General features: G+C 39.6%; 1 protein-coding gene across 3 annotated transcripts; it reads right to left on the reverse strand.

The window, feature by feature from the left end:
• Positions 1-732: 732 nt before the first annotated feature.
• Positions 733-21,101, reverse strand: CD47 (CD47 molecule). 3 transcript variants are annotated; one of them, XM_042809971.1, is made up of 12 exons: positions 20,985-21,101; positions 18,460-18,810; positions 17,236-17,283; positions 14,028-14,117; positions 11,428-11,529; positions 10,977-11,069; positions 10,542-10,637; positions 9,076-9,165; positions 7,756-7,787; positions 5,493-5,517; positions 4,848-4,875; positions 733-2,993 (listed from the first exon to the last, which is right to left on the reverse strand). In XM_042809971.1, exons 1-11 carry the CDS (start codon positions 21,028-21,030, stop codon positions 4,850-4,852), a joined length of 999 nt encoding a protein of 332 aa, XP_042665905.1. In that variant the 5' UTR covers positions 21,031-21,101; the 3' UTR covers positions 733-2,993; positions 4,848-4,849. The 3 variants fall into 3 exon arrangements, with proteins under 3 accessions (XP_042665905.1, XP_042665908.1, XP_042665906.1); XM_042809974.1 differs by lacking the exon at positions 17,236-17,283; XM_042809972.1 differs by lacking the exons at positions 4,848-4,875; positions 5,493-5,517 and having other exon boundaries at positions 20,985-21,100.
• Between the last annotated feature and the right edge of the window lie 1,339 nt (positions 21,102-22,440).

Below are 22,440 nucleotides of genomic sequence, written 5' to 3' on the forward strand. Positions count from 1 at the left end.
ACACTTTGAGCTCCCATTTCTCCACTCTGATGATTGCCAGACATCAGAAAATTGGGAAGTATGGAGCAGTACTTGGGCAGTAGCACAAGTCTTTTATCACAGAAAAGTTAGTTCAACATTATGAAGACTACAAGTAGAGACTGTCCTGCTGTATTTTTTAAATTACACTAGAAGCTTCTGTTATTCACCAGCCCATATTTTCTCCCAAATCATATTCTGGTGACAGCTGATGTTGGAAGATGGTCAGCCAGATGCAAGTTACTAGAGGGCAAGCTACGAACTTCCTTCTCCAAATGGACGAGCTTTGAGAAGAGAAATAAGATTTCTAAGACAAAAGTAGCTGTAGCAACTTGCATAACATCAAGCACATCCCTGTATATCTGAAGTCACCGGGGAGAGACATCGTGTAAAGGCACAGAGAAGAAGAGCTATGCCCAAATTTACAGAAGCAGTTACATAAGTTAAATCATAGAATCGCTCAGGTTGGAAAAGACCTTAAAGATAATTGAGTCCAACCACAACTTCACCACACAACCCTGACTCTAACAACCCTCTGCTAAATCATGTCCCTAGCAGCACATCCAAACACATTTATGTGTTTTTAAAACACATCCAGGGATGGTGACTCAACCACCTCCCTGGGGAGACAGCAACAAGAAAAATCTCTGACAAAAACAACTTAAAATGACTTTATTTCAGTATATTAGCACAATATTTACAAAATCATTTCATGTTTCATAAATAAAAACATTCTTGATAAAGACTATAGATATTTAAAATGTCTATGCATTTATATATACACGCATACATATAAACACGAATGGTGTCATACAGTTGTGAACTTTGGTTTTAATCACTGGTGGGAAAGGGCTGGGCAGATCAATGACTTTTGAAACTCTCACTGTTAAATTTGCACCTCCAAGAAACCCAGAGGAGAGCCCTTAGCAACAGCACACTGGGTTTCTCTCATTTCTAGAGCAATTGATTCTGCAGGCTGTACACAGCTACTGAGATCTAAATGTTTCAGTAGTACCCTAGTAACAGCCTGGCTTCATCACCACAGAGACACACAACAGATTCGACTGCAATTTCCTTTACAGTAGTTAACATAAAGCTATTACACGTGCTTGTTGTTTTGTTTTTGTAAGGCAGGATAGCTCACAAGAGAATTCCAGTGTGTTTGTTTTGTTTAATTCCTCAACTGTTCTACTTGCAACAAACCAAAAAGAATCATTAACAAGTGAGGGGCAAATCTCAATCAGATTAAATTCCGATATTGAATTGTTAACACAGAGAAACGTCTCCCTTCTCTAGGTGGATCACTATGACTATGGAAAGACCTGTATTGAGAAGATCCATACACTAGGAGCTGAAATCTGAGAGGAATATTCCCACTGACAAACAAGTAAATGGTATCTGCTTCTTAAACACTTTCTCACAAGTAACTCTCTACACTGTGGCCAATTTAACTTCCTTTAGGGAGGGCTGGACCAAGGGCTGTTTCGGTGGTTCAGTACTGCAGCCTTTGCAAGAGGACTGTTAGAGTGAAAATTCCAAGATGGGATACTTCAATTTCATTTAGTTGAATGCAAACTGTCTGCACTGAGACTTGGCATGGCTACAAACCCTTGTTTCGTAACATCCCACCCTGAAACACGTTATAGTAGTCAATACCCTTTAAAAAATGGATTTTATTACTACACTGCTGTTCAGCAACAGCTTTCTAAACAAAGTTTTAAATCATTAGGAGAGAACCACGTGTGCCTTTGAAACGAGCCTAGTACAAATGGGAGCTGGGGAGAAGTTTTCTGCAAACTCTAAATGAAGTCCAAGAGAAGCCAGCTACACTGGAACAACTCCCAGAACAGCTGTAAAGCACTAAAATCTCATGGAATGTGCAGGTTCTATAAGATCAATCCTACGTGGATTTTTATCTGTGCCACTTACGTGTAACAGCAACTAAGCCTCCTCACTTCTCACCAACTCCTCCTACGCAAATTCTATTCTATGCATTTGTGACATAACACAAACACAAATTTGGGTCAGAAATGAAATAACTCCCATCTCCATTCAAGAAAAGAGATTTAAAAACACTGATAGGACAATTCAATTTTTTTCTGAAGCATCAACGTGTTTTACAAATACACTCATTAAGAGAGCCTGAAACTGATGTGTGGTTCCAGTACCACAAACTCCACAACGTGAACAAACACGTGAACCACATTCAGTGTGAAAATTACTAAATGCTCTGTAATTCCTGTGCTGAATTAGGCTCCAAAAGCTGAGCTGCTGCTCAAAGAAAACATAAGAGGCACTGAGAGCTCTCTCGCCAGACTGAAGTATTGGCCACCACAGCATACATGAGTGCTGTCTATTGATGGGAATGTTACCATTCTGTGGAATTAAGATATCTTGGTTAATCTCTTAAGGAGAGCTGGCAGTAAAATCTGCATTTATACAACTTTGTGTCTAAGCATTTTTATATAAAAATTCTGCTGAACGTTGGAAAAAGTATTTGTACAATTCCTGCTTCCTGCTTGTATCACAGACATTACTACCATACCTTGCCCATGCACACAAATAAAGAAAACAATATTCTAAATGGTACTGCAATCTTTGGGCTGAGCAGGCCCATTATCAAAGCAGTGACTGATGATAATTTTGGAAAGTAATACCACTAAGTATACTGCAGGGAGATGCTGTAGTGGGCAAACAGTGCTTTCTTATATTCTCACCCTCAGCCACACCATATATACCATAACAAAAGAAATAAAGGTCACACTTGGGCAAACACGCACGTCCCTCGCTACTGCTGTGACTATATAAAATTACATCGTTTATATCAAAAGCACTTTTGCCACACATGCAAAACAACAAGTTTCCTGAATTTCTTCTCTTTGAGTAGTGCATCTTCAAGGCCACGGCGTATAAACAACGGTGTACTTCTCACACATCACTCATTTCTGCAGTAGCTTCGGTCTCTGTCTTTAATACTGAAAAATAAAGAAGATACAAATATATATATGATTATTCATATAAATATTTTAACCAGCAGCACTTCGAACTGCCAAAGTTACAACTTAAAAGAAAAAAAAGCCTTTTTTGTTTTTCCCTCTTTCAAAGTTTTCTCTCGTTTGAATGCTAAGGCAGAGTGGTAACTAATAGGCAACTGCTGTTTCAGTCTCTCCACAACAGCAAAGTGGATGCTGTGCCTTGGAGTTCCACCTTATGCATAGGAATAAGCTGCAGCGGCTTCCAACTCTGTTTTCACTCCTAACACTGGTTCACTTCCACGTGCCATGTTATGAACTAGTGTTTCAACACCTGATTCAGTCCCTGCAGCATATGAGCAAACTTTCAAGGGGCAGTAAAAACCTGAAGTAGGTACAGCTCAAAATGAGCCTGCCTCTAGCATGGAAGTTAGAACCCTTAACTTCCATCTGTAATACATTTTTACCTTTTTTCTTTTTTTTTTTTTAATGAAGACATCCATGCTCCAAAGCAGACAAGGCAGTCAGGAATTTAGTCCCGTCTTAAAAACAAACCTCAGAATGAAATTGATGATTTGCAGTATGAGTGCTTTTGTGAGACCTATCTCAGTGCTAAATGCAAAGGCAGGCCTTCATGAGCTTAAAGGAGACCCGAGTGGAAACAGTCATTCTAAAATTGGATCTCCAAGCAAAACACTGCCTTGGCCTTCTGCAGCGAGTGGCAGCTATACTGATCTTATCCTTATCTCACATCTTGAGAGTTTTGAAAAAAAAAGAATGCAATGGACCAGTAAATAGCTGTTTGTTTCCTGATATCAAACCATGGAATTGTCACATCTGAACCATGACCTACTTTCCACTCTGCCTGTCTCCTCCAGTTCATACTGACTGGTACACATTTTCAACAATGTATTTAGCAGATACCAACGCGACTGGCCTCCAAACTGTGAGAACATTTCTATTTGTATTCATTTAGAAAGCAATCCTATTGTGCATTGAGATGAATCACACACTTGGCATGAGTACTCACAGGTAACATCTAGCAGCACGTGGCATTTATAAAGCAGCCTTTTTTTAAGAAATCAGCTGCCACACCTTGCTCCAGCTATGACCACCCAGTGTATGATTCACTATCATATTGTCAATTCATGCCTTCTAGGTGTGACACAAAAATATTTCAAAGAAATCAGGAGGCTTTATGTGGCCCTGTCCTTTTTCTTGACTACCAAATTGTTTGGGTTTTTTTTGATGCAGAAGCTTTCAGTTCAAGATTTAGTGATGCCTCATGACAGGCTTGCTCAGTTTCCAGCCATAAGCAGAACTACCTATAGCATCAATGAGTGGCTCTTTTATCCTATTCCCATTGAAGGGAAGGGCAGAAAAGCATGAGTAAACATCTGATTTAATTTTAAACCTAAGCATCTAACCTAAAATTTAAATTCCTAAGTGAGACCAATCTGATGCTTAATAATATTTAAAATATTAAACAACTTCCACACAAATACAATCACCCATGACCCACAGAAGATCTTATCAGACTGCATCAACAGAAAAGCAGCAAAGTACTTGACTTCTCACATTTAATCAAAACCATACTAGTCAACAGTTCCCTCACCAACCCATCCCCTTCACTGTTTAAAAATATACTTCTTTTTCCCCCCCCCCATCAGAAAATACACATTTAGAAAAATTCAGAAAGTATTTTCTCTCTGGTCAACTAAATGTGATTTAATTAAGAGCAGCACCTACACTACACCTCCCCTCCAAGCACTACACTAAACATCTAAATCTATTCTAAACATCAAAATCCCCAAGTAAACATTACAATAAATAGCTGAAGATGTAAATTTGACTCACCATCATTCTAACATCACTCCTTTTGTATCTTTAAAAGCCAAGCAAATGGATTAGTAACAGACCAGACAGAAAGAAATACTTCACAATTAATGTTCAGATTAATTTTAAAATTAATTTTAGAATTTGTTACTACTGAGCATGCCAGTTAGTGAACAGAATAGCAAAAGGATGTTTTAGTCATCTGTTTCTCACTGTAACTTTCCTGAATCTTAAGTGCTATCAGAGTTTCCCAATTCAGGGAAATATCAGAACCATAGTTCTGATATTGTTCTGAATGACAGATTTTGCTACAATCACAAGTTTTCCACAAAAATAAATGCTTATAAAGTAGTATTAACACCACCTTTAAAAGGGAAAGAAAAAGAAAAGTGGGATGGGCACAATATACTGAGGTATTACAACTGTTCCAAAACAGCCCCCAGGTGATGGCACTGGCTAGAAGGAACAGCAGGGTTTGGAAGAACAGAGGGTTTGGAGCTGCAGACATTATTTCAGTGAGAGATCAAACTTACTGACTCGTGTATGTCAGTTTACATGGCTCTATCTGCCAGCTCAGTGCTGTCGCACTGGGAGCTACAATTATTTTTCTTAACTACTTCCATAATTAACCCCTTAATTAGAAGGTAAGCCTTGAATATCACCTACCATTTAGTGGTTCTTCTACAGCTTTCTGCAAAACATTTAAAAATATATATATGTATAAAATGTCTTCATGTTTACTTTTGGCTCGCCACAGTTAAATTACTCTAATTGACATATACAGTAAGTAGTGATTCTACAAAAATCAAGAAAGCTGGATGTTAATACAAGTAATGACTAGAATTTTCCCCCGAAATTTAGAATCAGTAACTACATTCTCCAGATTACTTTTCCCCATTGTAATTTTTTCCTCAGATGCCACCTCAAGGTGGCAGCAGAAGGTATTGGCAACACTACTTGTGACCCCTAAAACCTACCGGATTATTTCTGCTATTGGATCAATGGTTAGGAATAAAACAGCACGACTAAAAAAAAAAAATAGCCAAGCAACCGAGTGTCACTTCCTCAGAAGGAAACACATCACAGTTGTGCATTTATTTTGGTAAATAATCATCAGAAATAATGCAAGCAAATTAGCAATTGGTTAAAATTGGCAGATATCAAAATACGCACCTTTTCCCCCTCAGCCACAAGAAAGAATCAAGCATCATTTTGTAAGCATGCCCCACGATCAAAATGAAGCCCTCCACCAACGGTAAGCATTCGTTAGTCTTTAGATTACACAGAATAAAAGTGTTTGTTCAAAACTATTTCTCATCTGTTCATTACCTCAAAGCAAAAACGCTGAACAACCCTCAGTGGAAACAAGCAACACATCCGCACAATTTTCACTGTGACTTCTCTAAGTTGATGGGTACAAATTGTCACCCAAATTTCTCTGACACACCACTAATTTAAACTACAAGAAGTGTGTTTTTAGTGGGCAGAGCTTTAGATTTTATTCCTGTCTCCAATTCAGAGTAATGATGTTCACCACATAATACATTACAGCCATTTCTTTAGTTGCCAAATCCTTGCATAAAACCGTCCCACAAAGAGAACAGCTCAAAGAAAAACAGCCACAAAGGATGTTGATATCTCACATGTTGATTTGTATATCAAAACTCATTTACAGATAAAAACTAAGGAAAAAAAAACACGCCTCCTCTTGCTGTTTGCCTTCATTTTACAAGTAACCAGGAGCATGTTAAAAGCAGGTGGGATTGCATTCTGACTGAAGTGCATCTGTAATACACTGTTAAGAATGAGTTGAGAAGTGCCATGAGCTTTGTGAACCTCCTCTTTTTCTCTCTTGTATATGTATATTTTCTTAAAGAAAAAATATCAAGTTCCACATACTTCCCCAAGTAAGGTGACAAATCCTCTAAAATATTATTATTTAAATGGGAATGGAGAAAAATCAAAGAATAAATCATTTTCTCTCCATTATCAGCTCTTCCACCTCACTAATAAGACATGTCTTTCTTCTACAGTCTGGTCTGAAATAGAGACCTGAGAATGCATCTTGAATGATGGCTGGCACCTACAAAATGAAATCACTCAGTATGTGTCACACTCCTCACTACAGCACAGTTTCATCGATACTTTATATCTGTTCCTTTTCACTTGCTTCTGCAAAACTTCAGAAATAGAAAGTTTACATTCTTGGACCTCTAGGAAATACTATGTCATTCTGTGAAAGGAATTATTATTCTAGAAAATGTGTATTCTAGAAAACAGGGAAAATATGTGAAGATGTGTGAAAATAATCTTTGTTGTTGTTGTAGAAAAAAAGTGCTTTCCCATTTGTTCTGTGTCACCTAAAGACAGACACTCTGATTTCAGATTTTTTCATCAAATTAAGGGGCATTAAAGGAAAACCAAAAAAGAGAAAGGCTATTGCATTTGTATAGATGGGAATTCAAGAAAACATCAAGGGTTCTGTACTAAAAGGCCACGAGGAAAAAAAAAACCAAAACCCTAAACCTTTCTTATAAGCCACCTATATAAAAACCGAACAAACAAAAGTGTTTTGCACTCACCTTAACAGAAAAAAAAAACAAACATTAACCAATGGTTTTTATAAATTCATGCCTAGGAGTGCATTGTAAAGACACCAAACTCCCATTCACATTCACCACCTTTTTGTGACATCCCTTCAAACTCTGAGCACAACACTCCATAAGGGTTGCAATTACAGTACTGAAGACGCACTCAATAGGGACAATGAAGACCACCAACTCACTCAACATTAGACATCTGTTACACAGCCAGAACTTTTGCTTGCTACCAACCTGGTCTGAATTCGAACTAGTGAAGAAAGGCTCAGTATCTCACTAAAATCCCCTGAGCCATCTAGTCACCCCAAATTTATTAATTTTAAGCTTACCCTTGGAGTTTGATGATCTTTCATTCTGGAACCTATAACAACAAAAATTTTTTTAAAAGGAAGAACAAATGATCAACCAAATAAAATTATCTACCGGTTTAACTGGGAAGAGCAGCAACACAAAACTGCAGCTTCCTCTATCCGTATCTATTTAATACTACCTCTGAATTCCAAAAGCCTCTAAGTGCTCCTCTGTTTAGAAACCAAATATTTATGTGCAATCTACTATTTCACTGAAGACATTCAGCTATAAAAATGAGTTACACTACATATTTTTCTTTCTGCTTATTTTATACAAGCTTTGTAAATGGCTCAACATAAAAAAAAAAAGACTTTCACTGCTAAAAGGCTTTGCCTCATGTTCTGTCTTCATCTCAGTTACCAGATGTTGCATCTTCTGCCTTATATTCTTCTTTAATAGAATCCCTCCTGGTCTCATGGCCTATTATTTCTAACCATGCCAAACATGGTGTGTACATACTGAACTGGGAAGATCACATAATTCACTGCAGACTAGGTGACTGTACAAACCAGCTCAACTCTGGAAGCAATGCATCTTCAATTGTATAGTTCTGAATCCAAACTGACAAGCTGTTTGAAGAGCCTTCATTCACAGCTTGAAGCAAACAAAGCTCCTCTGCTCTCTCACACACAAATTATAAAGTCCACATAGTGTTACGCTGTGGTGCACCAGCTTGGAGATGTCTGCACCACATTCCATCACACAGCGTTGATATGCTTTATGCTTACTTCGCAGGCCTGACTGGATTTCATACCTTCAGGTTTTTCCTCTTTTTGAAATCTGGGGACCAGACCAGTTTCTGAAACAAAGCATTGCTATTTTTTCCTCTTGGCAATAAGCACAAGAAAACCAGGATTCACTGAAACAAGAGGTCCTCGTTCAAATTGCTCTTATTTTAACCTACATCTAAACTGTGGAAATCATTAGGCAGATATTGCTTCTTCAAAATTCATATCCTGCACGTATCTACAATAAGCTGCTATCTACACCACTCTGTAACCTTCTCTACAGAGTTCTTGACAGTCTTTTGCTCTTTCAGAGCTAACCTTCAGCTAGGCAGCTGTGTAAATGCAGAGCTTAAACTGAAACACACTTGTTATAAGTGTTGGCTTTCCTAACATGTCTGAAGTTTTATTTTTTACTCAAGATACTCCACCATCTCTGTGAAACAAAAGCCCACTTAGTCAACTTTCCAGTGTAGTTGTTTTTTTTTGTTTGTTTGTTTGTTTTAATTTAAACTACGTAATTGTGAAATCTAAAATAAATAAAATCAGTGCAGAATACTGGATGCTACTTACAACTATAGACATAAACCAGAGCAAGAAGATCCGCAACAGCCATAACAACCAAGCCGGCAATTACAACAGACAGGAGGACTGAAGGACAGGCTGTTAAAAAAAAAAAAAAGAAGGCATTGTATCAACTGACAAATAACAAACTTTGGAGAAATAAATGAATACTCAAATAAATAGGCTCGATAAAAACAGAAGTGATCAATTTCTTTCAAACCCCCCCCCCCCCCCCCCCCCAACTACTTCTGCGTCTTTCTAAGGCGTTAAATAGGGACGCAGCTACTACCTGTGAAGTGACCCTGGGATGGGCTCTATCTAATGACACCTAAAGGTCACTGAGCTGAACTTACAGCAGAAGAGCTAACATCTACTCTTTATGACCTGTGAAAACATCCTCCTGAAAAGAGTGTGAATTTCTCTCTGAGCACAATAAAACCATCCCCCATTTTGATCCCCCTTGAACATAACACTTCACCTATCAGGAATCTCCTATAGCTCTATTTCACTTTTACATACTACTAGACAACGTTTAGGTGCTCCTCACAAATATTTCCATAAATATTAAACAAAAGACTAAAATCAAAGCTCCATTGAAAGGTCCATCATTTCGCTCAGAATGGAGAAATCTTTAGAACCCATTGCAAAGAGAAATTTTTCCTTTAAATCTCCAACCAGATAAATGATTAAAAATGTCTTCATGAAGCGATAAATCAGATGTACCAGTGCCTTGAATGAACCTGAGTATGTATGCTACAACTAAACATAGAGCTAAGGATAGCTAATTCTAAATTCACCCTCCCCTCAGTAGCTGGGTTTTCTGTGGTCTTTTGGGTAGGGAGGACAAAAAAGGGGTAGAACAAAGGAAAGGGGACAGTTGGTGCTCGTTTATATCAATGGTTGATTTTCTCAGAGCTAAAACAAGATGTCAGCCACTACTAGGCTTAAATAGTTCAAGAATGCTTCCAAGTTTACTGTTCCTGTATTCACCTTAAGTGGCTTAACGCCACCTCCCAATTCAGTTACAATTTCCATACAAGTAGAGATTAACAACAAATTTCTGATTTATTTGTTAAACATTAGGAAACAGTTATAGCTCCATTTGGGATTTATTTGTTTTGTTTTTAAGGTCTCAGGTCTTTAGGTCTCAGTGATAAAGGTCAGTGGTTGTTTCAGGTGATTCAGGGTTCAATTAACTACTGCAAAAATAAAAACAATTCAAAAAAACTATTTTTAAGGTAATTGCTCATAAAATGCAGTCATGTCAGATATACTACTGAAACTATAACACAATAGTGCCTTTAGGCCATTCTTCTTTCACCACATAAAAGGGCATTAACAAAGTAGCCCTATTCACATGAATTACTTGCTAACATTCAATGTACTGAAGCTATTTTCATAGTACTTTTGTGTTAGAAATAAACATCAGGTACAAATAAAAGTAAAAAGACACTTTCAGAAGATAATTTGCTTACCTGAGACAGACAGTGCAAAGCCAACCACAGCAACTATGTAACCCACAACTTGAAAGCCCATCAGAGCATATCCTTTGTGTGTTAGATCATCCAGAACTGGAAAAGAGGGGGGGGTAAAAAGAAACTTGTCATTTTTAAGTTTCAGCTACAGAGATACAGAAGGTAGGTCATTCACACAAACAAAACCCAGGTTCTCCTAGATCCCAAACTCAGCCAGTCAGAGCAGGGAAAAACCTGTGCGAGTCACTCAGGGATCCTGCATTATGTGTGTAAGTTAAACATTTTGTTTTGAGATACCATAAACCAGCATGCTATCCTAGCACCTACAATCTACTTATAAAAAAGTGAAACAGTATGCAGATTATGTGAATTATGAAGGGGATACTCAGTTATTTTACCAGAACTTTGTGGAGTTGGTGAATAGAAAACACTTACCCATTTTAAATATAGAGTACTGAAGCACCATCAGCATCCCAGCAGGTAGTATGGTAAAAGCAAGACCAATTTGATTCATGCTAATACTGCCATCTGCAAACAGTTGTACAGAAATTAGAAAAACAGAAATCCTTCATTCAAATAAAGCACAAAGTAAAAATGGAGAACATCAAATTTTCAGGGTCCTCAAAGAATCCCAGTTCCCCTAATATTTATCCAAGTCAGCAGCACAGAAAATAGAAAACAATGTGGAGTCTGCATCCCCTCCCCACGAACACTTAGGATGGCCTGACATTCCCAGTGCTGTTTCTATTGTATTCTAGAGTTTTCTTCATTGCAAAATTAGTAGGTGGCAGTTAAGAGATGGCGACTAACTTTATACAACAGTATGGAAGAGACAGACCTGTGCTCTTATTCCCTTAACCTAGGAAGGCAAATTTGTTACACTTACCTTGGATAAAAAGCACGACAGCTACAACAGCAATGACTGTGAAGATGCTACATGCTACTGTGATGTGCTTTTTCTTCTTACGTACAGTTTCACATTTTAATGCTTAAAAACAAAACCAAAAGAAAAAGTGTGAGGACACTGATCAGACATACAGATTATCACACAAAAATACGCACGTTGTTACAGGACTGTTTTCATCAAGAACTCCTAAGACTTAAAACTGTAATTACCATTAAAAGTTCATCCTGCTTTCATTGTTTGATATGGTCAATACGGCCTACTAAGATAAGTGAAACCTGGGAGCACCGTTTCAGTTAGAATTCTTAATTCCACCTTCAGGTGCAATGCTATCAAAATAACTCTGGGCCACGGTGCAGGTTAATTCAAGAAAGTGAATTATTGATATTTAATTAACACTATAGCAGATTTATTACTCTGGTGAGCGTCGAACACGGATTCAGAAATTCTCTTCCCAGTGACGCCATGCAGTCTTGGATGTGCAACAGGGTGATATTCCTGTCTCACCAGAATGTTTTGGGGATGAGTAGGTAAGAATGATCTACATATAGCCACCTCAGCAATGGTTGATTCCACTGAAGGCTTTCAAACCAGTAGCACTTGGGAAGTCTTTAGAAAAGGAACAGTACAAATATATATATACCATGCTAACCAGCCACATCTGTGTTTTTCCCTGCCTTAAACAGGAAAAACAACAAAATAGGAAGTGCTTGCTGCAAGCTTGAAAATTCACTTAGCAACAGTCTTGGCATATAACAAAGTCAGTAATCTCTAGCAGGGAACAAATACAGTAAATAACTTCAGAAGAAATAACAAGGAGCATGTATAAAATTAACATCCTCCTCACCATGTTAAAACAACATCAGACTACTAGGATAAAAGTTTAGAGGGTATACACAACAAAATCTTATCTACAGATAGGTTACAAAATGTTGTTTCTTGTAACTAAAACTCATTCGTCACATTCACATTGTCTAACAAAACAGGGTCCCAGCCACACTCCTAAATAAGACCACCATTTAAACTAGCAACTTAATTTGAAGAGTAGCAGCAGTAGGAAAAAAAATCCTGCATACACGTACTAGAAACTGCTATTCTTTCATATTACAGATACACTTGACAAGGAAAGTTAAACTCAAATGCAGAACTAAGTAATGGGTACACTACACTCAATTCCTCAAAGTTAATCCTGGAAGAAAACCAAACTAACAGAAAAACTCCAAACAAACAAGAACACTTTCTACCATCCCCCCAAAACATGTAATTCATGGTAACACACAGTTTAATAAATACATTTGTTCTAAATACAGTTAAAGGTACAGCACAGCATCACTGGATTCACAGGTTAATTAAAATACTGCAAACTATAAGGGAAAAAAATAAAGAGTAAGTACACCCACAGTAAATTAGTTGGAGGTCGTAGGTTTGCTTTTCCCCAGAGAAGTCAGAGCTTGCAATAAAACCAAGCAGGCTCAACTTAACTCCTGTAAAACGACTGCTTCTCCATGGATACATATCCACGGTTATCCTAGGACAATTATCACTTTGCTCTCAAAATGCTAAAAATGTGCTAGTTCTGGTACAAATGACAGTTCCAGAACATATCACAACAGATCAGAGTCTTAAATCACTATAAATAATAATGAGGAAAAAAAAAAAAAATCAGGAATCTAACATTCTGGAAATAAAGTCATTAAGATCCCTACGTATTCATTTTTAACCTTTGACCACAGATGGACCTTTGAAGGTTCACTTATCACTTTTAGAGGTTCGTGAGAAGTTACCAAAGCAAAGTATATCTAGATAACTGAATGTGATAACTATAAATCATTCTGAACGTGATTGTCTATCATTTCCTATGGACTTGACTCTAAGCAGAAGCTTGCAAACCGAAAGAGGCTGAAAAAGCTCAAAGACTGATGTAACAAATTATACCTCAGGGAACTCTACATGTTGGACACTGTTGTGTGAAGAATGCCAAGGATTTCTGACACAGACAGATGCACTGCCTCTGAAAACTTCTAACAAAATCATTGATGTTAGTGTTAAAATTATAACTCTGCCAGTGCCAAGAAATTAATGTATAATTTCACATGAAGAGAGAATGAACTTCCCCTAACATTGATTTTACAACCATAAAATGAAGATATTTTTGCTTCCAATCATCCAGTATTGTCAAGGCAAACCAACAGTGAAATAATGCTTCCTTGTTTTAATCTAGGACAGTAGATTATCAACTTCCATATGTGCAAAACAAAGGTTCTAGTTTGAAACAACACTGGCAGCAAAAACATTACCATACAGTAGACTAGCTCTGTTAGAACCAGACCTTTTAGGCTGTAATATCTTACCTTCAACAAATAAACGTAAATAACAGTTTGAGTGATCAGGAGAAGATTCCAGAAGAAACCAAACAATTATTTGACAAAGCTTACACAGTACCCCTCTGTATTATCTGGATCAATTCTACTACACATTCTTCTAGATTTAGGCACCACCTTTCAACCTGCAGATGCCTTCACATAAGCAATCGGAAGACAAATAAATCAATAGCTGCAAAGAATTAAAGAGTCAGTACTCACCAATAACACCTAACTGAGCCCAGCAAAGAGCAATAACGAAGACCAGCAACGCTGAGATGACAATACTTTGGATTAGGTCGAACTGTCGTTCTAGAGAATAAACAAAGAAAAATGGAAGGAGGAAAACAAACACACAAAAATGGCTAGCTTTGCACGTATTGCACCTTTTTTGGCTATCCTCTAGGCTGTTTAAGATGGTATTTAATAGTTAGCCTGTTATAAGTCTTAATGCTATGAAAGCTGTGACTTTTACCTACATAATTTTCACTCCAGTCTTGTGTGACAACCTATTTTTTTTCCAGTATCTCTACTCACTGTAACATTTGCAAACTGGAGGTCCTAAACTCCAGTGCAATGGAAGTTATGTTGATAATATTGTGTGGCAGCACAAGCTAGCTTGCTTTGGAACTGCCAAATAACACAGAAAAATTGTGTATTTGGCTAACTGTGGAATTTAGGAAAGAATAACATCCAATATGATGCCTCCCCAGCTGCTCTACTCTATTCCCAACTGCTACAATTCCTGAAAAACGTCCAGACGTGATGAGGAACCAGCCTACGTTAGAGGGAAACACTGCTTCGTTAATTTTAGAAATCACTCATTTTCCTTCAAGTCTTCCAATCATCATCCTTTTAGCTTTGCTCGCCCCGTGCATTTTGGACGCCTTCGGGTTGTTCAGTCACTCGTGCTGCAAGATCGTGCAGGCCACCATCCAACATGCAATTCTGAAAACATCTCCATTGAACTGGAAAATGCAGTTGATTCCAGCGTCTCTGCAGATAACGTCATTTAAACTTACACAGCGAAAGCCAAAGTTGTCTTCTCTTACATTATACTTGCCACTGCTCCTCTGCCTCCACACTCATTTGCAAAGAAATGGCTAATCTTCATTTAGGTGCATATTCCTTGCACTTACTCTCCACATTCATTTCAAAGCTCTACCTGCAGCTCCAGATACACAGGAATTAAAGTAGCAATACCTCACAACTCCCAATGGCAAGTAATACCTTGAGGACAGACTGAAATTCGTAAATTCCATAGAGAGCAAGTTTAAGTAAAAATAGAAGACTTAATTATGTATAATTTTTTTGGCTCGACTGTTCTGTTAAAGACAAGATTCACATTTCTAAAGCAACAGTAATACCTAAAAGGAAGGAAAGCATTATTTCATGGTTAGACAATACTTTTCCACATGAAATCCCTGCTTCCAGCCCTTCCCCTCCTCCCTCCCTCCCTCCCAAAATGAATACCTACATGCAAAGGTATATGAATTTTTGCAGATTATTTGAAACAGGATAGTAAAAATCAGCACGTGAAAGGTATGCAATTCAGGGATACTTTATCCTTATTAGCAAGTCTTACTTCTGCATTTGACTTCTCCCAAATTTCTGGCTAAGACAGCCTTCTGGCTCACATTCTGCCATTCACATTTCTCACCCCGTGTTAACACTCACACCCAGCATAAGGAAATGATTCTTACAACAGCAGCTGTTGCAATCCAGTGCAAGTTACCATAATACCAAGACATGGCACGTGTTATCTGGACTCACGCCACTGCATTATGCTATTGCCACAGGGAATATTTAACTCTAGTACCAGGCAGCATATTTCCCAACAAATTAGAATTTGCCTTGCAGTAATGACCTCCTATTAGTAATAACATAACTGAGGCAAAGAGTTTCAGCAGAAACTCAGTGCAACTGTGGCACTGACACAGAGATCAGTCCCCAAACTGATCAAACATCAGGAAAGCCAGTCTGCAGCCCTCTGGTGCCAATAAACACCTCTTAGTATTGGTCTTAAGCTGTACTGTTTTGTGCTAAGATACTACAGGAATGTCTCTTTGAGAATATCTAGTGCTACTAATTCACTGGGACTACAGACCACCTTAAGAAACAGGCTCTGTAGCCAGCATGGGCTTATAAAACCCAGGAGTTCAATCTCTGGTTAAACAAGCCAAAGAAACTGATGTTGGTACAGGATCCCAAGAATGGAGCTCTGTGGTACCATAGTCAAGGCAGCAGATGGAAACACAGATGCTATGACAATTATTACTGTCTTTGCTTCCTTAGGAACATATAAAATATACCACAGTTACAACATAAATACAAGAAAATTAACAAAAGATACTACAGGCAGAGAAACGGAGGAACATCTGTCAACTTTCTTACAGCGAAAAAAACCTCACCTAACTCAATACATTACAGCTTTTTGCTTTATGTGCATTTTCAAAGAAAAGACATCGATATTGAATAGCAACTTGACCGCAGTGTTGCCATCCTTTGGATAAACCAAACCCTACAGGCAAGTGTTGGTGACAGAGCTCAATGCAAAGGAATTACTCATGAATTGAAAGCAAACAGATCTGCAGGCTGAGAAGTAGCACCACTTGCAGGTGGCATTACCACCTACTTTAAACACACAGAGAGGCAGCCACAAAGCCTGCTGCTACATGCTAGGATTTCAGGCTGCAACATGGGAGCACCAAGCGTGGGCAAGTCTCGGAGTCCAAAAGCACTCTGGGTATGGAGATGCTCTTAACATTGCTGGGACAAGCAACATGCAAATAGAACAGCTCAACACATTTTCTTGCTAACACATTTCACTTAATCCAGTGCTTCACAGAACTCAAACTTCTGGCTAAGAACAATTTTTTTTATTTTTTTATTTTTTTGAAAGCTCACATAAGGAAGCCAGCTCCAAATTAATAAGACTTCCAGACTCAGCAGGGAGTGGGAACTCATGCAGTAGAAACCACATTCTTTTGTGGTTAATATCCTATGAAGATACTTGCTCAGAAAAAAGTGTGGCATCAAAACCTTGCTCACTTTGCCACCCAGTTCCTATGAGCATGCTTTCTGCAAAGTGGAGAATAGTTGGCTCTAATAACATCGCCTCTATAAAAACCATTGCAAAGCATTGGTAATAACAGCGTGAGCTGACTGCTCAGAAACAACAGAGTGGAGACTAACTCAAAATGGCTGTTGCTCACCAGCCCACTTCTAAGCTCCCCTCCTGTACTGTACCTCCTCCTCAGAAGTCTCTCTAAAACAAATCCAGAAGATTATGCAGAAGATGTTAAACAATGGAGCAAGGAGCTGTTTTACCTTCAGTTAAGCCCTCAGATACAAAGAGTAAATTCAAAATATTTTCTAGTATATTCTCTAAAAGCTATCATAAGCTTGCAACTAGAAGTTCTTCACTAACCACACTTATCCACTGGTGTTGGAGGTTTTTCCTCGTCGCAACTGTCAACTAGAAAATGAAATTAGAAAAGTTACATCAGTTTCCTGCTTTGTAGACTTTATACCTCTTTTAAGTTCTAAGCATAAAAGCTAAAAAAAAAAAGAAAAAAGCTAAAAAACCCCAAACAATAATGAAATCGCATCTTGTATTATATGTAATATTTTATGAAATAATCACTGACCTCTCTTACAAGTAAAAAAAAAAAAAAAAAGGTGGCTGTACTCCACTCAGTTTCTTTCAGGATTACATCTGTTTTGCAATGCATACGATTAACTCTATAATTAGGCCCAGCTGTAAACTACACAGATGTCTGCAGCAGGACATAAGTAGCATCTGCTTGATATTCAGAGATAGTTTCAGCATTTGTCACTCAGTTAAGAGCAAAAATATATATATATATATATATATATATATATATATATATATATTCCACAGTGGACAAGACTCCACATGTACATGCTATGTATGTACATGCTATGCACGTGCAATGCGTTCAGTTCTGGAAAACCTTCCAGCAGCAAGAAAAAAGTGTTCTGCACAGAGCAGATAAACAATACACACATCCAGTGCAAACCAGCTCTACCAGAACACTTGACAGACTGAATGCGTATAGTAGATACTGTTATTCATCAGCTAAGGCACTACAGCACATGGGCAGCATCAGGCAGGACAAGGTAAAATGGCTCACAAACAAGAAAGCCATTGTTTGGTCACCATTGTTTTTAATCTAACATTGTCCAAAGAAAAATGTTTAATGCTAGATAATCCTAACGATTTAGCAGCTAGCAGTACCGTTTCCAACCTCACCAAAAAACAGTGTGCCTTTAGATCAAGTTTTAGAGTTCTTATGAAAAGTTTCTATTAGTTCTACTCATATTTTTTTTCCAACACAGCTAAAGACTGCAAAATGTAATGCATCAAACATATGATCTCTGCTGCCACTCTGATGAATGTATCCATCCCAGTATTACAAAGATATTAAGAATATGTTTCAATATGTAACATAATAACTGAAGGGTGCTAGAAACGTCACCAACTATATAACCTAAAAGATGTGGGAAAACAGATTTCATCAGATCTGACAGATAATCTTCAGCCATTACTACACAATCATTAATTTCCCTTTCCCATAAAATCTTGTCTTTCACTCCCAGCAGATCATGTAAAAAATGACAGATAACTCACCCATACGAGTTCTAAGTTCCATCTTTGTTTCTCCTTCTCTGTTTAGTTCTGTTACTTCACAACTGTAATTTCCATCCGTTGCTTCTGCATTTTTAAGTTGTAGTGAGGCAACACCCTTAGATAAATCCATCTTCGAAAGGAAGTTAGCTGATGGAACTGACTCATGCCTGTAAGTTTGCTGTTCTGGTCCACTAAAAGAAAAAATTACTTGTCCTTGTCTCTTCCATGAAACATGCATGCTGCTGTCATTGTTCTCCTTTAGGTTAATCACAATGCAAGGTAAAACCACTGTATCATTACAGGCATATTTTTCAACAAAATCTACTGCACTAAACACCAGCTGGGTGGAACCTGGAAAGAAAAATGAAGATGGACACATTCAGCATTAGTTCTTAATACGCAAGAGATGAAAGAAACAGAAGAAAAAGCATAGCAACGTGAGACTTGGGAAAATAGAAACTCTTCCATTGAAATAAGAAGAAAAACCCTGCTTTAAGGAAGTAACAAAAGAAAACCATCCATGTAACATGCAGATATCAAAGTCGATCACGAATTAATAATAGTAATAAGACTTCAGGCTGCCATCTTGGATACTTCCTCAAAAATGCCATGCAGAGAAACACTGCACTGAGGCTCGGTTTCTGCACTGCAAGCACGTAACACTGACCACAAGCAGTTCCAACGGTGTTCCAGTTCTTGCTGCTGAGCACACAGCTATCTAGAAATGGAAGTGCAGCGCCATCCACTCCACAAAGCATCCCTTACAGCTCATTAAGGACACTGGGAAACATTTCTACCTCTATACTTCTCAGAGAAGGAAGGCAAGGCAGCTTAATGGAAAAAAAAAAAAAAAAAAAAAAAAGTTGCCATTTGTTTCTCTCTCCAGGTGGAGCCAAAAGCCTGCAGATTGAGCACATTTCTTTCATTTCCCCTTTCTGCCCATTGGAGGAGTGTACATGAAGTAACATGCAAGACACGATTCTTAGCATTTGAGCATATAGCAAACAAAACTGAAAGTAGAATTTATAACAATAGGTTTCCTGTTGTATAAACCACTGTAACTAATGCATCTAGCAATATCATCTAGTGGGAAAAAAAAATAAATATTAGTGTTATCATTTTATCGCTCCCATTTCTAACCTTTTTCTCCCCCCACAATTCTAAAAGGGTATTACTAACCACTGTTTCAAGAAGGACTCAAAATCAATGCTGAGATTCGATCTGAAGATCCATTCATCAGTTCTTGAGATTAACAAGAAGTATAAGGCCAGCATTACACCAGGGATCCGAAGAAAGGTTAAATGAATTAGCCTGATTGCCAAGTACAAAGGCTTTCAATTCTTCCTTCCCAATATTTTCAATCATTCATACAAAACCACAGCTCAGTTCAACAGTAGTCACTCCTGGAATTCCCAGCAGCAGCAATCATTCAGAAGTCTGACTATATTTGCCTGATAAAGCCCAAAGGTGAGAAAAGACTGCCGCTTACTGTAAGGCAACACCACCCCTAAGTGTAAGCACGCTCATGTGCACCTGCAGTGAGTCAGATCAGTGACTTAGAATCACGGAATACCCCGGGTTGGAAGGGACCCATGAGGATCATCAAGTCCCGATATTCACACATCTGATTCAGACACAGCCTTCGTTTTCTCAAACCAGTCAGAGGTTACTACTGACTTAACAGAGCTTGTAATTTACAGATTAGGGTAGTATGGTCAGATTGCGGTTGGACTTGATGATCCTTAAGGTCTTTTCTAACCTGAGCCTTTTCTAACCTGAGCAATTCCATGATTAAACACGCACCGTACATAACAGCACTTTACAACGAATTAATATTCCTCCATCTACATGTTATGCTGCATGTTTAGCCATGTAACTCAAAAAAAACCAAAAACAAACAAACAAACAAAAAAAACTAACAAAAGCAGAAAAAAAAAAAAAAAAAAAAAAATCAACCCCAAAACTGTACCCAAATCGAATACGATGGACTGGGACAAGGATTTCTACCAGAAAGGATAAGTACACACAGTTAGAAGCTCTCGAGCTTCCACTGTCCTTCTAGGAATGGACTTTGCATCCCCTCCACTTTAAGCCTACAATAATTTAACTCCGTAGTAAATTTATTTTTAATTTTTTTTTTTTTTTTTCTGTTTTACTCCCCTTTAGAGCTCACACATTCGCAGGACGAATCGACACCCCGCAGCGGCTCCATTTCAGCGAGAAAAGCAATTTTCAACTGAAGGAAGCAACTCAACCATCTCAGCGTTCACCACAGCCGATACACTCCAATCCTTTTGAAGGAGCCGTAAGAGACCGACCGCGATTTCCGCACAGGGCGGCGGGCAGCAGCCGACACCCGTTTCCGCCCCAGTTCGGCGCATCCCGGCTCCCAGCAGCTCCCAGCCGAAGCTCCCGGCCCCTCCTCCCCACCGTCTCCCCTGGGTAGCGGCCGCGCCAACCCCCCTTCCTCACAGCAGAGCCCCGCGTCAAAGGCTGAGCGGGGGGGGGTCTCCGTCCCCACCTACCTGCGCCCAGGACGGCAAAGAACGCTCCTGCGGTCAGGAGCCACATGGCGGAGCGCCAGCGGGCAGCAGGGCCGATTACCGACCGACCTCCAGAGCCGCCGCCGCCGCAGCGGGAAAGCGGACGGGCGGGAAAGGCGCAGCCGCGCTGAGAGCGGGGCGGGACTGATTGGCCGGGGCGGCCTCTGTGTTGAGGGGCGTGGCAAGCCGCCCACTGGCCTCTGATGCTCGCTAACGGCGGCTCTGCTTAGGGGAATAGTCAAGTCTCGCTATCTGCCAGGCTGTGACCCGGGCGCAGTTTTTCCCCTCCCGCCCTTCCTAGGAAACTGGGAGTTGCCCGCGGGAGCGGCTGAAGCTTAGAGCTCCGTAGGTGTGTTTTTCACACGAGCGTCATCTCCTAGTTTCATCGTCCCGTCCCTCCAGCTCTGCGGTGGCGGCTCGCGATCCCCCTTCGCACCGCGGGGAGCCGGAGGCGGCGCGGGCGGGCCGACTTGGCGGAGGTGCCGGCCGTGCTGACCAGCGGCGGGCTGCCAGCGCCCCGCCCGTTGTCAACTGGGCGCTGTGAGGACGAGCAGTGAGGGGCCGAGTTAAAAGACGAAGAGATTTACGAGCCGTTCTCGTAGCAGCCCGTTTGGCAACACCGCTCGGTCAAAAGCCGAAAGGACGCAGGCTCTCTTTCAGTCCTTCCTGCGTTGGACACGTACTGCTCACTGCAACCAGCCTCGTGTAATGGGAGAGTTGTCCTGAGAGGTTTGGAGCTATTAATATATAACTCTGTTTTCAGCCCTGTGTGTTGGGGAAGTGTGAAAACAAAAAATAAACCGGCTGTTGGATATATTTGGGGAACACATGCGTAAGCACATAGATATATATGTGTGTGTGTGTGTGTGTGTGTGAATGTCCTAAGAAGCCCCAAAGTTCAATGGAGGATGAGTTAGTGGAAGCCAGGGCAGAATCAAAATGCTGTAGGAGACTCTGTGAATTCCCATTAATGTCTCATCTTCGGGTATTTTTTTAGCTGTGACATGAATGTTGGTTTGGAAGATGCTTTCGTTATCCCTTTTTAGAGACTTCCTGCATTCTCCTCATGTCTTCCCCCAGTCCTCTCCATATGATTAGTGGACAGACGTCTCTGCTTCGCCTGCTGTGTTTGTTTCATCCAGATAATCATAAAGCACTCAGAAGTCCCCCAGCATTGCGGTTTAGTAAATAGCCGTCAGCAATGGGAGCCATCTGACTCCAGCAGCATGAAGCAACCGGTCCTGCTCCTGCCAAACTGCCTCAGCTGATGTTCTCTGGAGGCCTGGAGAAGCAGGCTCGAGCAGAGCTAGTAGGGAAGGCATGTCTGCTTCAGATATAGCTCATGCATCTGTCCCCAGACCAAGTGCCAGGATGTTGAGAGCCGCAGTTGTGCACTGAGAACAGCAGCAGTGCTGTACAGAGCTGCACAGCATGTTGT

The sequence above is a fragment of the Centrocercus urophasianus genome, unplaced genomic scaffold, assembly GCF_019232065.1.
Source record: "Centrocercus urophasianus isolate 14NV4802_14NV808 unplaced genomic scaffold, USGS_Curo_1.0 seq_12, whole genome shotgun sequence".
NCBI classification, from domain to species: Eukaryota; Metazoa; Chordata; class Aves; order Galliformes; family Phasianidae; genus Centrocercus; species Centrocercus urophasianus.

What these genes read in the sequence shown, in the direction of transcription:
- CD47 (XM_042809971.1), bottom strand. Translation starts at nt 21,030, where the DNA reads ATGTGGCTCCTGACCGCAGGAGCGTTCTTTGCCGTCCTGGGCGCAG. An exon ending in TGTCGTGCTTTTTATCCAAG is followed by an intron (nt 11,070 to 11,427) that starts GTAAGTGTAACA and finishes AACTGTTTGCAG; the next exon opens with ATGGCAGTATTAGCATGAAT. An exon ending in AAGATCATCAAACTCCAAGG is followed by an intron (nt 5,518 to 7,755) that starts GTAAGCTTAAAA and finishes AATGTTTTGCAG; the next exon opens with AAAGCTGTAGAAGAACCACT.